The sequence below is a fragment of the Jaculus jaculus genome, chromosome X (assembly GCF_020740685.1).
Source record: "Jaculus jaculus isolate mJacJac1 chromosome X, mJacJac1.mat.Y.cur, whole genome shotgun sequence".
Lineage (NCBI taxonomy): Eukaryota > Metazoa > Chordata > Mammalia > Rodentia > Dipodidae > Jaculus > Jaculus jaculus.
In genome coordinates, this window is record NC_059125.1 from 34,502,200 (window position 1) to 34,518,103 (window position 15,904).

At 37.7% G+C, this 15,904-nt stretch overlaps 1 protein-coding gene across 6 annotated transcripts in view; it reads left to right on the forward strand.

The window, feature by feature from the left end:
* The window catches only part of Rps6ka3 (ribosomal protein S6 kinase A3), a 125,363-nt gene extending 110,640 nt beyond the window's left edge, over positions 1–14,723 (forward strand). For all 6 annotated transcript variants that reach the window (XM_045140078.1, XM_004670650.2, XM_045140076.1 and 3 more), the window contains 4 exons: positions 4,843–4,919; positions 5,840–5,957; positions 8,474–8,614; positions 9,199–14,723. In XM_045140078.1, the coding sequence (XP_044996013.1) occupies positions 4,843–4,919; positions 5,840–5,957; positions 8,474–8,614; positions 9,199–9,321 (459 nt within the window). In that variant the 3' untranslated portion in view covers positions 9,322–14,723. The remainder of the gene's footprint in view (positions 1–4,842; positions 4,920–5,839; positions 5,958–8,473; positions 8,615–9,198) is intronic.
* The last annotated feature ends 1,181 nt before the right edge of the window (positions 14,724–15,904 follow it).

The following is a 15,904-nucleotide window of genomic DNA, read 5'->3' on the forward strand; positions in this document are numbered from 1 at the left end:
ATGACCTGATTGCTTACAGGAGGAAAATTCTAAATTCCTTAAAAAGATATTACAAAAGCTCTTCAGTATCTCCATTATCTCCTACCTAAAGTTCTAGCCAATCTCTAAGGCTACTACTCTGTCCTCTATTTTGTTTTGTTTTTGTTTCCTTCTTTTTTTTTTGACAGGATTTCCCTCTCTGCCCAGGCTGGTATGGAACTACGTAACTTAGGCTGACCCTGAACTTTCAGCAATCCTGCCTCAGTTTCCAAAATGCTAGGATGGCAGATATGAACCACCACACCCAGCTTTGCCCTCTTGCTTCAATATGTAATTTCGTCTACTCTCCCCCTACATCCCCTTTGTGCCTACAGACTTCTTAGCTACAGGTCTGTCTGCTCTCTAACCTTTCTTTTGTCCCCATATCAAGAATAAATTGACACTGGAGATACAAGAAAGCACTTTTATCAGTGATATATAAGAAAGTCCTGAGTTTGACCCCCAGGTCCACAAAAATGAATGTTAACTTCTTTTCTCGATACCCATATCACTTCAGGCATGATTTTGTTACAATATTTATCATGTTAAATTTGTTAAGTATTGGGCTGGGGAGCTGGCTAAGCCGTTAATGAGGTGCTTGTTTGAAAAGCTTGCTGTCCAAGTTCAATTTCCTTGTTACCCACATGTTGCAGTCCAGTTTGCATTGCTGGTAGAAATCACTCAACCAAGAGCAGCGTGTGGGGAAAAAAAAAGGTTTATTTTTCCTTACAGGCTTGAAGGGAAGCTCCACGATGGCAGAGGAAAACAATGGCATGAGCAGAGAGTGGACATCACCCCCTAGCCAACATAAGGTGTATGATAGCAACAGGAGAGTGTGCCAAACAGTGGCAAGGGGAAACTGGCTATAACACCCATAAGCCTGCCCCCAACAATACACTCCCTCCAGTAGACATTAATTCCCAAATCTCTATCATCTGGGAACCTACCATTCAGAACTCCTAAGTTTATGGGGGACACCTGAATCAAACCACCAATTCCGCCCCTGGCCCCCATAAACTGATAACTATACATAATATAAAATGCAATGCATTCGTCTAACTTTAAAATTCCCCATAGTTTTTATTAATTCCAATGATGTTCATACATCCCCCTAGTCCAAGATCTTTTTTTTTAAATTATTTATTTATTTATTTGAGAGTGACAGACACAGAGAGAAAGACAGATAGAGGGAGAGAGAGAATGGGCACGCCAGGGCTTCCAGCCTCTGCAAACGAACTCCAGATGCGTGCACCCCCTTGTGCATCTGGCTAACGTGGGACCTGGGGAACCGAGCCTCGAACCGGGGTCCTTAGGCTTCACAGGCAAGTGCTTAACCACTAAGCCATCTCTCCAGTCCAGTCCAAGATCTTTTAACTGAGGCATAATACGGAAAAAAATCCCCCCAAAATCCATAATGGTACAGAATAAACATTCACACTACAAATGGTGGCATTGGACATAGCAAAGAATATTCAGTCAATACAAGATTTAAAACATCCAGGGCAAACATCAAATTCTGTAGCTTCAAGTCCAACAACTCTAGTCAGTGACAAATCTCCCAATTCTGATAATTCTAACCAGCAACAAGTCTCTGGTATTCCAATTCCGCCCCTCCAGCTAGGCTACTCACAGTCCTGGAAAACTTCATCAGGGCTGGTAGCTTTTCCATGGTTCTGGCATCTCCACTGGGTCTCCACTGCAGACCATGGTTCATCTTCATGGCTCCATTGGGTCTCCATGCAGGCATCCAGCAAACCTGCTTCACACTACCCATGGCCATTTCCAAAACACAAGACTGTGTTGCAAACTCAATGAGCCTCTCTCCTGCATTTCTCATACTCCACAATACCAGGTAGGGTGTCAATTTGTTAATCCAGGGGAAATACAGCAAACTTTGAAGAACAGGACACTCTCTGAGCACTCAGGCCCCTTCAAAACAGTGCCCCAGTGCAGGTCAGCTAGACCAATCTCAAAGATTGTAATATCAATTGCAGCTGAATGGGCAAGAGTTCACCCAAAGATTTTTCTTTCTGTGCCTTATCCCTCTGCCCACACCAGTTCATTTCTACACAAAGCAACCCTGCACAACTTCTCAAGACATGGGCATAATGGCAAGCTTTTCACACAAACTGCTAGCTTAGTCCAGCTCTTTCTCACCCTCACAAGCCAAACCTCACAGTCCATAGTTCTTACTGCATTCAGGTCTTAAACTCTGCCAGAATAGTCTATCAAGCTGTACTTACAGCACTGTAAGTCTCTTAGGCCGAGGTTTGAAATCCTTCCACATTCCCCTTGCAAATCAGCTCCCAAAGGCCAAAGCCAGGTGTCTAGCAGCAATCCCACTCCTCATTAACACTTGATTGTTGCAGTCAGGTTTGCATTGCTGTTAAAAATCACCCGACCAAGAGCAGCTTTTGGGAAAAAAGGATTTATTTTGGCTTACAGGCTTGAGGGGAAAGCTCCACGATGACAGGGGAAAACAATGGCATGAGCAGAGAGTGGACATCACCCCCTGGCCAACATAAGGTGAACAATAGCAACAGGAGAGTGTGCCAAACAATGGCAAGGAGAGACTGGCTATAACACCCATAAGCCCACCCCCAACAATACACTCCCTCCATCATCTGGGAACCTACCATTCAGAACACCTAAGTTTATGGGGGACATCTGAATCAAAGCACCACACCACATAAAAGCCAGATGCACAAAATGGCATGTGCATCTGGAGTTTGTTTGCGGGGCAACAGGCCCTGGTTCACCCTTTCATACTGATATTTATTCTCTCTCTCTCCCTCTCTCATTATCTTTCTCCCTGCTCCCCCCCACACACAAGTAAATAAAGTATTTTTTTAAAAATTGTTGGCCAGGCGTGGTGGTACACGCCTTTAATCCTAGCACTTGGGAGGCTGAAATAGAATTGCTGTGAGTTACAGGCCAGTCAGAGACTACATAGTGTATTCCAGGTCAGCTTGGGCTAGAGTGAGATTCTAACTAGAAAAACAAAAAATAAAAATTTGTTAGTTTCCCTGCCAGATTCTGATTTTTAGGGAAGTTGATCTCTTTTTTGGTATTTGTCATTGCTCATACCTGAGAATGGTTGGGGATTATTAGATTCTTGAGTGAATCAAATAATACATAAATAAGTAGTATTTTGCACTGTGTAATTTATTTTAGGTAATGTGTGTTTTAAAACGTATTATTATTTGGTGGGCATGGTGGTACATGCATGTAATACCAACAATGGGGAAGCTGAGGCATAGTGATCAAGAGCTCAAGACCATGGATGAAGAGGCGGTGACATAATAGGATAACCTGATGGCAATATGATCACTTTGTAATATGTTTATATATTAAAGTTCCTGGCTGGTCGTAGTGGCACACATCTTTAATCCCAGCACTTGGGATGCAGGAGTAGGAGAACCGCTAGTTTGAGGCCACCCTGAGACTATGTAGTGAATTCCAGGTCTACCTAGACTACAGTGAGACTCTTCCTTGAAAACAAAACAAAACAAAAAGTTCCCAATAAAATTTAAATGTAAAAAAAAGAGCTCAAGACCAGTGAAAGGGAGATGGTGAAGTAGTTAAAGACATTTGCTTGCAAAGCCTGGCAGCCCAGTTTCAATTCTTCAGCACCTACATAAACCCATTTACAGCAGGAAGAGACCTTAGTATGCCTATATGCACACACATATAAATTAGTTAATTAATTTTAAAACAGAGTTAAAGACCAATTTGGACTACAAAAGAAGTTCAGGGCCAGCCTGGGCTACAAAGCAAGACTATCTCAGTAAAATCACTCAATATAATCACTTCTGTATCCCCATGTAAAATATATGTTCACTAAGATAAGAAACTTCAATATTATTCTGTATCCCTCTCAGTATCTATAATACACAACAGATATTCAAATACTAAAGTTAATTTTTATGCATGTGTACATGTTCATATGTGTGCAGATTCTGTGGATATGTATGTACATTCATGCCAAAGGACAACCTCAGGTATCCTTCCTGAGGAATACTGACTGTTGTAGTCAGGTTCACATTGCTACAGAAAAACACCTGACCACAAGCACCTTGTGAGGAAAATGGTTTTTTTGGCCTATAGACTCAAGGGGAAGCTTCATGATGGCAGGGTGAAAGACAGTATGGGTAGAGGGTGGACATCACCTCCTCCCCAACATCAGGTGGACAGTAGCAACAGGAGAGTGCCAAACACTGGCAAGGGGAAATGCTGTAACACCCATAAACCAACAATACACTGCCTCCAGGAGACCTTAATTCCCAAATCTCCACTATCTTAGAGCCTAGCATTCACAACACCTAAGTTTATGGGGGACACCTGAATCAAACCACCACACTGTCCACCTTTTTCTGTTTTGGAGACAGGGTCTCACATTGTCCTGGAGCTTGCCAATTAAGCTAGATTGGCCAGTTAGCCTCAGAGATCCTCCTTTCTCCATCTCCCCAGCACTGGGATTATAAGTATGAGCTACCATGCCTGGTTTTACATGGGTTCTGGGAAATCTAACTCCAGTCCTCATATTTGGGTATTTGGGAGATAGGCACTTTACCAACTGAGCTTCTCCTTAGACCCTCAAAGTTAAATATATATGTATGCATACATATATGCATGCACAATATGTTATTAGAATTAGTAATAGAATGTTCTAATATTGGATTAATAATACACTATCATGTTAATTATGTCCTGTCAAAAGTTTTCTTATATGTATTGATTCGGGAAAAAATTCTGTTCACAGCCTAGCCAAAAAAAACTATGAAAAACAATAGTGTGGTAATGCTGATCTTTTACTTTTCCTAGGTTTTAAAACGACAAGGCTACGATGCTGCTTGTGATATTTGGAGTCTTGGTGTCCTCCTTTATACAATGCTCACTGGGTGAGTATTTAGCCTGTACTCACCAATATTTTGCTTAAATTATGCAGGTTTTTAAAATCCTCATGTTATATCTTTCATGTTTTCCAATGCCATCTAATATATACAGTCCAGTAATAATATCATATTTATAGCTATAATATTAGTGTCTTAAGGTTTAAAATTGTCAATACTTTTTTGTTCTCATATGAAAATACATTGTTATAATATATTTTATAACAGTCATAACTTAAAATATATTGTCTAATATAACTTATGATTTGGCCTATGGAACTTTATTTTTTTTATTTTTCAAACACTTTTTTTTTGTTTTGTTTTTTGAGGTACGTTTCACTCTAGCCCAGGCTGACCTGGAATTCACTGTGTAGTCTCAAACTCATGGTGATCCTCCTCTGCCTCCTAAGTGCTGGGGTTAAAGGCATGCACCACCATGTCCTGCTGCTTTTTAAACATTTTATTGATGATTTTCATACATATACATAATGTATTTTCATCATATTCCCTTCCCATTACTTTCTTTTGTCTCCACCCCCTTTATACTGAACTCCTTCTTTCCAACTAGTCTGTCTTCTAATTTGATGACTTTTTGTTGTTGTTGTTGTTTTCAAAGTAGGGTATCACTGTAGCTCAAGCTGACCTGGAATTCACTATGTAATCTCAGGATGGCCTGAGATTCACAGCTGTCCTCCTCCCCTGCCTCCCAAGTGCTGGGATTAAAGGCATGTGCCACCATGCCCATGATTTATGACAATATGTTGATGGTTCTAATATTATGCAGGCCTTCTGCAGGTTGTGTTGATTTTCATTCACTTTGATAAATTCCAAATAGCTCAGAATACTTTTGGAAACTGTAGCTAAATGTAAAGATTATCAGTTGAAAGAGAAATTTTATTCATTTGCATTTTAATTTTATTACACCTTAGTTACACTCCATTTGCCAATGGTCCTGATGATACACCAGAGGAAATACTGGCACGAATAGGTAGTGGAAAATTCTCACTCAGTGGTGGTTACTGGAATTCTGTTTCAGATACAGCAAAGGTAAGTGTGGCTTCCTATTATAAGTTTGATTTGGTTTGGTCTTATATTATCTTGGTTTTTTTTAATAATTCTGTTTTTGAAACTAGGGATCGACCCTAGGGCTTTACATGTAGTAAGCACACATTCTACCACTGAGTTCTGTTTATAAGCTTTTGAGAAAATTTGTCATAATCCATGGTGAGAAGAAATACTATGAGTTAGAAAGTTTTGCTTATGTTGAAGTGATATTACCAAATATCTTGAAATCAAAAGTTGACCATTTGTTTTCTTTCCCAGAGGAAATTGGTTTGGCATTATTTTCTATATTCATCTAGAGCTTTGTGTACTGATGAGCACGATAAGTGATAGTGATTTGTATGTGTATTATGTGAGCCACATTGCACTTTTCCTACATGATCTCATTTAATCCTTATCACAACCCTAAAATGGTAGTAGCCTCAACTCAAAGAAGAGCAAGGATTTGAGAGTTATGTGAACTTGTCTATAGTTATACACTAGGTACATGCGAACACTTTAAACTCTTAATCCAAAGTTCAATTGCACAGTGTTGTAGTTATGACTCTTAGTATGAATAAAGGTGTCTCATCATTTTCATACTAAATAGTGGTATAGTATTATAGCCTCTGTTGGAAATCATTTCAAAAGCCCTTCTCCCTACACAGCTTAGATCCTGCAATGATACTGACTTGCTTTCCAACTCTTCTCTCTTTTTACTTTATTTATAGAAACCCTTTTGAAAAATCTAAGTTTTTTCACTTCAATGTTGAGAAGAAAAATAAGAGATTATTAAAGAACTATTGATAAAAATGCCCACTGATTTTTTTTGTTTAGTTAGGAATGGAATCTTTTTTTTTTTTTTTTTGGTAGGGTCTCAGTCTAGCTCAGACTGACCTGGAAATCACTGTGTAGTCTCAGGGTGGCCTCAAACTCTCAATAGTCCTCTTACCTCTGTTTCCCAAGTGCTAGGATTATAGGCATGTGCCACCACACCCAACAGGAATGGAATCTTGAATTGATGTAATTACAAATAAATCTTATCAAAAAAATTGTGTGTAGCCAGGCGTGGTGGCACATGCCTTTAATCCCAGTACTCGGGAGGCAGAGGTAGGAGGATCGCCATGAGTTCAAGGCCACCCTGAGACTACAGAGTTAATTCCAGGTCAGCCTGGACCAGAGTGAGACCCTACCTCGAAAAACCAAAAAAAAAAAAAAGAAAAAAAAGAAAAGAAAAGAAAAGAAAGTTGAGAGACTGGAGGTGTAGCTCAGTAACTGAGTTCTTGCTTAACATGTTTGAAGCCCTGAATGTTACCCCCAGCCTAGCCCAGCCCAGCCCAGCCCAGCAAGAAAGGAAAGACAGAGGAGTAGCTATTGAAGGGTTAGCAGTAGAAGAAAGAGAAGTTTAAAGTGACTTTGCCAAAAAACAAGCACTCTGATTTGATTAAAATTATAGTTGAATTTTGTATCTCTGGAAGTGTTGTAGTGTTTTAGTTATTTTTGACATTGTGGCCCACGTTCAGAATTTTATAGGAAAGGAGCTTTTTAAAATGTTTTGTTTCTCCTCTTTTATTTCTATTTATTTTATTTATTTTATTTATTTTTGAGACTGTTGAGTCTCATTTATACATCCAAGTGTCACTGTCTTGCCCAAGCTCCTAGACTCAAGGGATCCTCTTACATCAACCTCCCAAATAACTGGGACTATAGATACATCCCACCATGTTTGGCTCATTTTATTTCCAATTCTACTCAGTAGTGTATTCCTGTGATCCTATTCATGAGAACTAAAAGAAGCTGCAAATGTCAAGAAGCAGGGGTTGGGGATGTTTTATGCAACATCTTTCCAGTGTCCAATAGCTAGCCAACCACCTGATTTTGTTAATATTTTTTTTCTACCTGGGAGTATTACCTCACATCTATAATCCCAGCACGTGGAAGGCTGAGGCAAAATGATTGCCAGAAGTTCAAGGTTATCCTGTTATATAGAGAGTACCAGGCCATCCAGGACTACATCGCAAAATTCTATTAAAAACAAAGAAAATAGGTCACTTCTAAATCACCACCAAGTTCAAGACATGTGTCTCTTTTTATACTCTTCTAGATTTGTTTTGGACTTGTCCATCCCATCAAATAAATTACTTGCTTTATAATTGATTCTTTGTGTCTCCCTCACTTAACTAAAGTTTCATGGGGCCAGAGTTCTCTAAATTTGAAAAACATCCAAAAACGTAGAAACATCAAAAAACCTGAACTGGGAAACAGTCAGAATACTTAAAGATACAATTGGTAAATTGGCCCTTGGCATTGTATCAAAATTACTGTTACTCGGGGAGAAGAAATAGATTGGAGTATTTTCCCCCAAAGTTTTATCATACTGCTTTGAGCATAAAGGGGCTGTTAACCAGGGGGGGGGGGGGATGTCAAAAAAGCAAAAGACAGATGTTTACCAGTGCCAAGAACTATACAATTGAAAGAAAAAAAAAAGATAGAAGTTGTGTTTTTTCTTCTTCTTCTGACAGGACTTAGTGTCAAAGATGCTTCATGTAGATCCTCATCAGAGACTGACTGCTGCTCTTGTGCTCAGACATCCTTGGATTGTCCACTGGGACCAACTACCACAATACCAACTAAACAGACAGGATGCACCACATCTAGTAAAGGCAAGCATCCCTGCAATTCAGTCACTGCTTCCTGTACATCTTCCAGGATAGATAGCACTCGCCAAGGCTCCAATAATCCCTATCTATGCCCCCAGCAACGTTTCTTTTCAGCCTGCGTTCAATTCAAGTATGAGATTCCCTTACATGGGTGCCTAAGAAAAGAAAACTCAAGGCATGCCAAAATATAGTGATGGAATTACTTTTAGGACAACTTTTGTATATCTGTCAATCTATATAAATAAGGGTTCTCTATTAATAAAGACAAGTGAACCTATGGATCACCTAACAGAAATAGCATGTGTTGCAGCCTCTCATACTAAGGGATCAGGAAGACAAGTTAAATAGCTCTGAGAAAAATGAGAACTGCTACACTTAAGCCCATCCCTATACTCCCTTATATATAATATTAACCTCCCACATTGTCCTCAATTTTAGTTAAATCTGAAGAATGGACCAGTGTGGTTACTTTTATTATGGTACTAATAAAATCTATGTACATTTGCATATGAAAATTCTTTTAAAAACCTTCATTTCATAGTTGTGTACATGTCATTTTCGTTGCTACCTTTCTTTCCTTGTTTCAGGGTGCCATGGCAGCTACTTACTCTGCTTTAAACCGTAATCAGTCACCAGTTTTGGAACCAGTAGGCCGCTCTACCCTTGCTCAGCGGAGAGGTATTAAAAAAATCACCTCAACAGCCCTGTGAAGTAACCTCAGTGAGATATGTGGTACCATGATGTAAGCTGATAGCACAAGTTCTGGCGACAAGTAGCACATACCTGAGAGAGACCTGCAAGCACACTGTCCCAGCTGGTACCCATAATGCTGCTGCTCCTGCTGCTGCTCCTGCTTTCCTCTCTTTTTGCTTTAATTGATTGTTTAGCAAGTTAGATTTTCCTGGAGCTTTTGGATGAAATGAAAAGTAAACATGATGAAGATATATTCATGAATCAACAAGAAAAATAATGAACATATGAGTGCCACCTAAAATACACTGAATAAAGTACTCTACACCATATAGCATTATTTTTATAGGAAATATTTCATGGCTCTTAAATATTCTTTGTTAGTTATAGGGATGGACAGTTTATGTTAAGCACTTAGCTTAAACAATCCGTTTATATTAGCACTGTATCACTTGTGCCATCCAACATTTTGTATGTTTTTGTAAACAGTTCATATACAGTACATTTCTGTACTGCTTTCTTTAATGTATACATGCCTTGTTTAACTTGGAATCTATTATTAATCAATTGACTATTAAATCTGGTTAAATAATTCACCTGGATTAACAGTATTGTTGGGAACCCCCTAAAAGTGGCCAGACTGATTGAACAGCTGTTGAATGTAATACTTGCAAAATGTACATATCTTTCCCCTGTCTATTTCACTGGTTTGTTCATTTGTTTCTTAAAGTCAGGTGCTCTGCCAGACTAACTAGAGTGTTGTCAATGGTAGAGAAAGTTGTCATGTGAGGCATGAAATCAAGAATACACCTATGAAGTTAGTCCATATACTTTGCAGTTCCTTGGGGTTCTTGTTTCCTTAATGCACTTTTAACCTTACATAGTACCCATACTTAGTATTTGGCAGGTCATTTGAGATTTTGCCAATATACACCAAAGGCCTTTAGAAGAGTCATAGAAATAAATTGACAAGGGAAATTTTAGTAACTAATAATTGAAGCCTTACTGAGTATCTCATGCTCAAATAGATATTCTATATTAAACACTAATTTGAATGTAATAAAGGCCACATGGATTTGAAACTGGATTTAAACTTTATTCTAGGAAATAAAACAATATCTGTTCTAACCTAAATTCATAGCTAAGGTAGGCTAAATGAATGTCCATCATTGAGTGTTTTCTGAATCTCTGCTGATACGTTTTCTTTGACTTCAGAAATGATCAGTTTTCTTACTGGCCCCTGGATTTTCTTAGATTGTAGTATTCAGTATTTATGTCAACTTACTAGTTTCCACAATGTCATTTGACAAAGGAAACTTGTGCATTGATCATTGTTAGCTGTATTTTTACCATGCTACCTAACAAACATCAACATGTAATGCAAAAAAACATGAGCAAAGAAAAAGTGACTACTTCATCAAGTACCCAAATAGATCTTCATAAGTCATGTACTAAGCTATTTACATCAGAAATCTTCCTCCAATAGTACCAAGCCAAAAGAGTGTTGTTTTTTTTTTTTTTTCAAAATGGCATAGGAGCCACTTGTCCGACTGCGTTTCTCCTTTAAGTTATTAAAGAGATAGACTCTCTAGCATTTCTTTTCCCCAAGAAACACAAAATGATTATTGCATATGAATCAAATTACGTTTATCTTGTAAATGAAAAATGCATAGGAAAAGGCTATCAAAATATCTAGACAGCCAGGTGTGGTGCTAAACACCTTTAATCCCAGCACTCTGGAGGCAGAGGTAGAAGTATTGCTGTGAGTTCAAGGCCAGCTTGGGCTAGAGTGAGAGCCTACCTTGAAAACAACAAAAATTATTAAAAGATCTAGATAAAGTCTTTTGAAATTGTTGAGTATATGGATGCTATTAAAAGCTGTTTTCCATTAAAAGAAAACCTTTGTTTTTCTCCTCTGTCCAGTGTTTTAAATCCTGATCATTCCAAATTATTTTCACTTTCTCAATCTTAATGTAACTTGGAGCAGAAAATAGTCTTATTTTCAGATTTTTGACACTGATGCTACCCCATAATTGCTTAGCTGTTTTGACCATCATAGTCTTTTAGATCTAGAAATAAACATATAAGTCATTATAAATTATCTTACTAAAGTTTCCCATATTGCATGTAAAGAATCTCAGATATAAAACAAAGACTAGGGTCCTTCTCCCCCACTTACTTACCTTTTCCTCATAACACTATGCTGCCTTTCCTTCATATTGTGACACCTGACCAGTAACTGAACTCAAAAACCATATAATTCTTAGGCAAGTACTCTACTATTATATGATGCCAAGTTTATTTCCTTCAAGGATAATTGCCTCCTAGTTATCTAGTCAAATTACCAATTTTATCTGAGAAAAACAAATTATATGTTCACAAAATTGAAGTCTTTTTACTAAAAAAGTAGTTTATAAGCATAAAAGATTTCCTCTGTTATTTTGGTTTTCTCATTGCCTTTGGGCAAGCTTGGCCAACAATGTGCCTAAAATGTAATGTGTATACTGCGTTGAGTTAGCCTTTCCACTAATTTCTCCAAGTCCAATTCTTCCAGGTCTCTATAGTCATGGCATTGTGGTCCCTGAAGTCTTCTGCCCTTCACTCACTGCTGCCAATTTCCAAGGCTTATTCCAGGACTTGATAGTCCAGTCTTAAAGACATTTCACTGTGAAAGAAGGAACTCAACTATCAGGACTATTTTACAAACATCTCTTGATTTATAGTAAAAAGTAATATCCAAAACAATGCAGTTACATTTAACCTTGCTAGGCACATATTGCAAAGTATGAATTTTAATACCATGTATTTTATATCTTCCCTTTCAAGTGATGATATTAAATTAAGGTAAGTTTTTCTTTTTATTTTTGCTTTTTATGAATCATTTTAGCTTCTGATTCTAATAGAAGGATAGAATAGAGGATATTCTAAGTACATTAGATCCTTGACTTAAACAAATTTGATATGTATCTATTCTTCAAAAGCAACCCCAAAAGTCTACAAACGTTATAATTTTGGTGAGGCCCAAAGTTGAGATACCATGAAGCTAGCATGTGAAAAGAGTTCATAGTGAGTTTCTGGAGGGAGAGTGTGATGTATATGTAGTAGTTTCCACCTTTCATGCATAGTGCACTCCAAAGGGCAGTTCTGAGTTAACCACTTGCCTTCTGTTCTTAATAAGTGGCTTCTAGGGGGCTGGAGAGATGGCTTAGTGATTAAGGTATTTGCCTACAAAGCCAAAGGACCTCGGTTCGATTCCCCAGGACCCACGTAAGCCAGATGCACAAGGGGGCAGCATGCGTTTGCAGTGGCTGGAAGCCCTGGAGCACCCATTCTCCCTCCCTCCCCCTCCCTCTCTCAAACAAGTAAATAAAAATATAAAAATTTTTAAAAAGAAGTGGCTTCTAGTGGGGTCATGGGAAATCAAGGGAAGTGGAGGTATCCCTATAGCTATGCCCTGTAACCTCAGGTCAAGAAAGATTGGATTTGAACCAAGGACAGGTGCAAACTTCCAAGAAAAGACAGAATGTCTTTGATAGGAAAATTACTTGCTTAGACCAAGCCTGGGATGAGCATTCACATACAAAGTATTCAAGATTTGGTGGACATAGTACATGTTTAAGCAACATGGAGGCCAGCAATACACATTTCAACCTAGCCTTTATAATGGCCTATATTTCAGCTTGCTTTACTGTATTACAAAGGAAATTTGATCTTATGGTGGTTTTGAGCATCTGAGACTTACGAAGGTCCTAAGATATATCTCTGGAATGTAGAGTCAGAAAAGGTCTATTTTCTGTGATTCACAAATTCAATGGTTTGACAGTTGTGATGGTGCTTATGCCAGGAGATTCCAGTCTAGTCCTACATATGTTCCTTTGAAAGGTCAAACTATAAACTAAACTGGATGTGTACTCTGGGCCTTATTTAGTTAACAGATAAGTTGACTTAACCCAATATATTTATTTCAATTAATGAAAATAGTCCTCTTTTCAACCCCAGGTTGCTTACATTTTGCTGATCTCCCCCAAGTGACTATTGGTGGAGACAAATTAATGAAGGAATGAATTCATGTTCTTGAGACTGTGGTATTCTACAGAGCCACACTTAACCACTTTTTCCACTGAAGAATCTACACATTGGTAATACCTAAATACAGATGGCCAAGAAGAATTTGTATCTACAGTGTGTTCTATATTTTTTTGACACTGCTGTATCTGTGTGCAAGTGACTTGTAGCTGGTTCCAATGTGACCATTCTCCAAAGGATGCTAATAATTAAGTCAACTCAATTTCCTTAAGCCTGGTATTATTTTAGGTCTTACATTTACCACTTTGATTCCCATCTTTGAACTGTTCATAACAGGCCATACCAAGGGTTGAGATGAGAGCCTACTGACCTACCTCTTAAGACACTTTCCTCATTATTTTGCCATATAACCTTGAGCTGCATGATAAGCTGTTGAAATGTCCATAACTTCTCTCAGAACAACCAGTAAAGTATATGACATTTTGAATAGAGATTAATAGAGTTTTAAGTCCAGATGTGCAAACCTCAAGAAAAGGTCTTTAAATCACATACCATTTGGCTACAGTATATGGAAATACATATGAGGAGAGAATAATAGTCCTGTCTAAGTAGGTTAGCTCAATATCTAAGTAAACACCTTTACTCCTATTATTACTATAGTACTGGATGAACTGTATACTGAGTTTTTCAAATGAGTATTTAAAAATAGAACTTTTAAATACAAAGCAAGAGCATAAGGGTAAAGATTTTGGGTTGTATTTCTATAAGTGTAGTTGACCATCTAATGCTTTGTTTTTATAATCAAAAAATGCTTCAAGGTATTACTAGTCATTAGCATCCTTAATATGCGTGATGAGTTTGTAACTCTTAAAGTCATATACATGTATTAGTTTATTTTAACTCTTGCCCAAAACAAAAAGGAAGGTATAAATCTAAAGGATGTAATTATTTTGAATTTTTTGGCCATGGCTGGGAATGGGGTGAGTATCTACTTAAGCAGTTTTTTTTTTTAAATCAAATATTTTTCTACTATTATATATGGTCATACTTTATACTAGTTTCTCTCTTGTAAGGCATGCCAGAAGCCCAAGGTACCATATCACAAGTTCTGTGTATTGTACCTTTTACTGATGGTTAAATTACATCAGATGCTTGGCACTGCCGCCATAATTATGAAATGCTTGTAAAGGATCAGATATCACTGAGTACTTAAATTGTTTTACTTAAGAGTCTAATCTGGGAAGTTTGCAAATCATACTATTAATATGTAATCTAAGCTCTTTCAGATGTACCCATGAATAATCCTGGAACAATACTGCTTGTATTCCTGTCATAGAACAGATTTTATAATCTTTAAAAAATGAAAATTTATATAATAAAGTTCTAAATAAGCTTGTTTGTGTTCCTTTCATGAGATTACTTTGATTATGTGGTGATTAAACCTTTGTAAAACCAAATTTTCTATCCAAGTGTGTTTCTGAAGTTGTATTGCTAGAACTTAAAATGGGAAAATTCTTGACTTAATAGGTACAAAATATTTTTGCTGTGCATCTTCTTAACAGATTCGCCAAATCAGATTCACATAAGTCAAACATCTTATCCAGTTTCCAGGATGATTGAGGACTCAAAGGCCAGGCACAAATGAAACATTCTTTTTATTTATTTATTTATTTATTTATTTTGAGAAGTCCAAAATAACCAGCTTGGTTCCAAAAATGCCCCTTTCTCTTTTATTCTATTGTGTTTTGCATTTTCTTTGCTACCCAAACTGAATCCCAATGCCTCATAGTTTATCATCTGAGCTGCTCTCTCAGAAGCATTCTGATCTTCCTTACATCTTTGCCTCTATGCTGCACCCACTGAAGAAACTCCATTTGGGATTTGTTTGGTTAATTCTCTATGTACAGTTCTATGTATACTATGTGTTGTATAAAAATATACAAATTATGCAAACTGGTACCAATCTCCATTCATTCCTCAGTATTGTCTATTCTTTTGCCTTGGCCAGATCCAAGGAAAGGAAATTTCAAAAGAAAGGAGTTCTCTTTGTAGTAGCAACTGAACCTAAGGCTTCCCACATGCTAAACAAACCCTCTACCATTGGGCTATATCCAAAACCCCTTTTATTTTACTTAAGACTTTTAGATGTCTCATTAAGTTTCCCGAGCTGGTCTTGAATTCTCTGTAGGCCAAGCAGGCAGGACATGAACTTGTAATGGTCTTGCCTCAACCTCAGAGTTGCTGATTACAAGCCTGTGCCATGTGCCCAGGTCTGGCCTCCCTGTTTCTTTTCTTTTCTTTTTTTTTTTTTTTTTTTTTTTTTTTTTTGTTGTTGTTCTACTCATTTTGGCTTGGGAGATCTTTTTAAAGTATTTTATTTATTTAAGAGGGGAGTGGTTATGTGTGCACTAGGGCCTCCACCCACTGCAACCAAATCCCAGATACATGTGCCATCTTGTGTATCTGGCTTTATGTGTGTGTACTGGGTCCTTTGGCTTTGCCAACAAGTACTTTAGCTGCTAAGCCATTTCTTCAGCCTGGTTTGGGAGATTTGCATTTTGATTTTTTTTTTTTTTT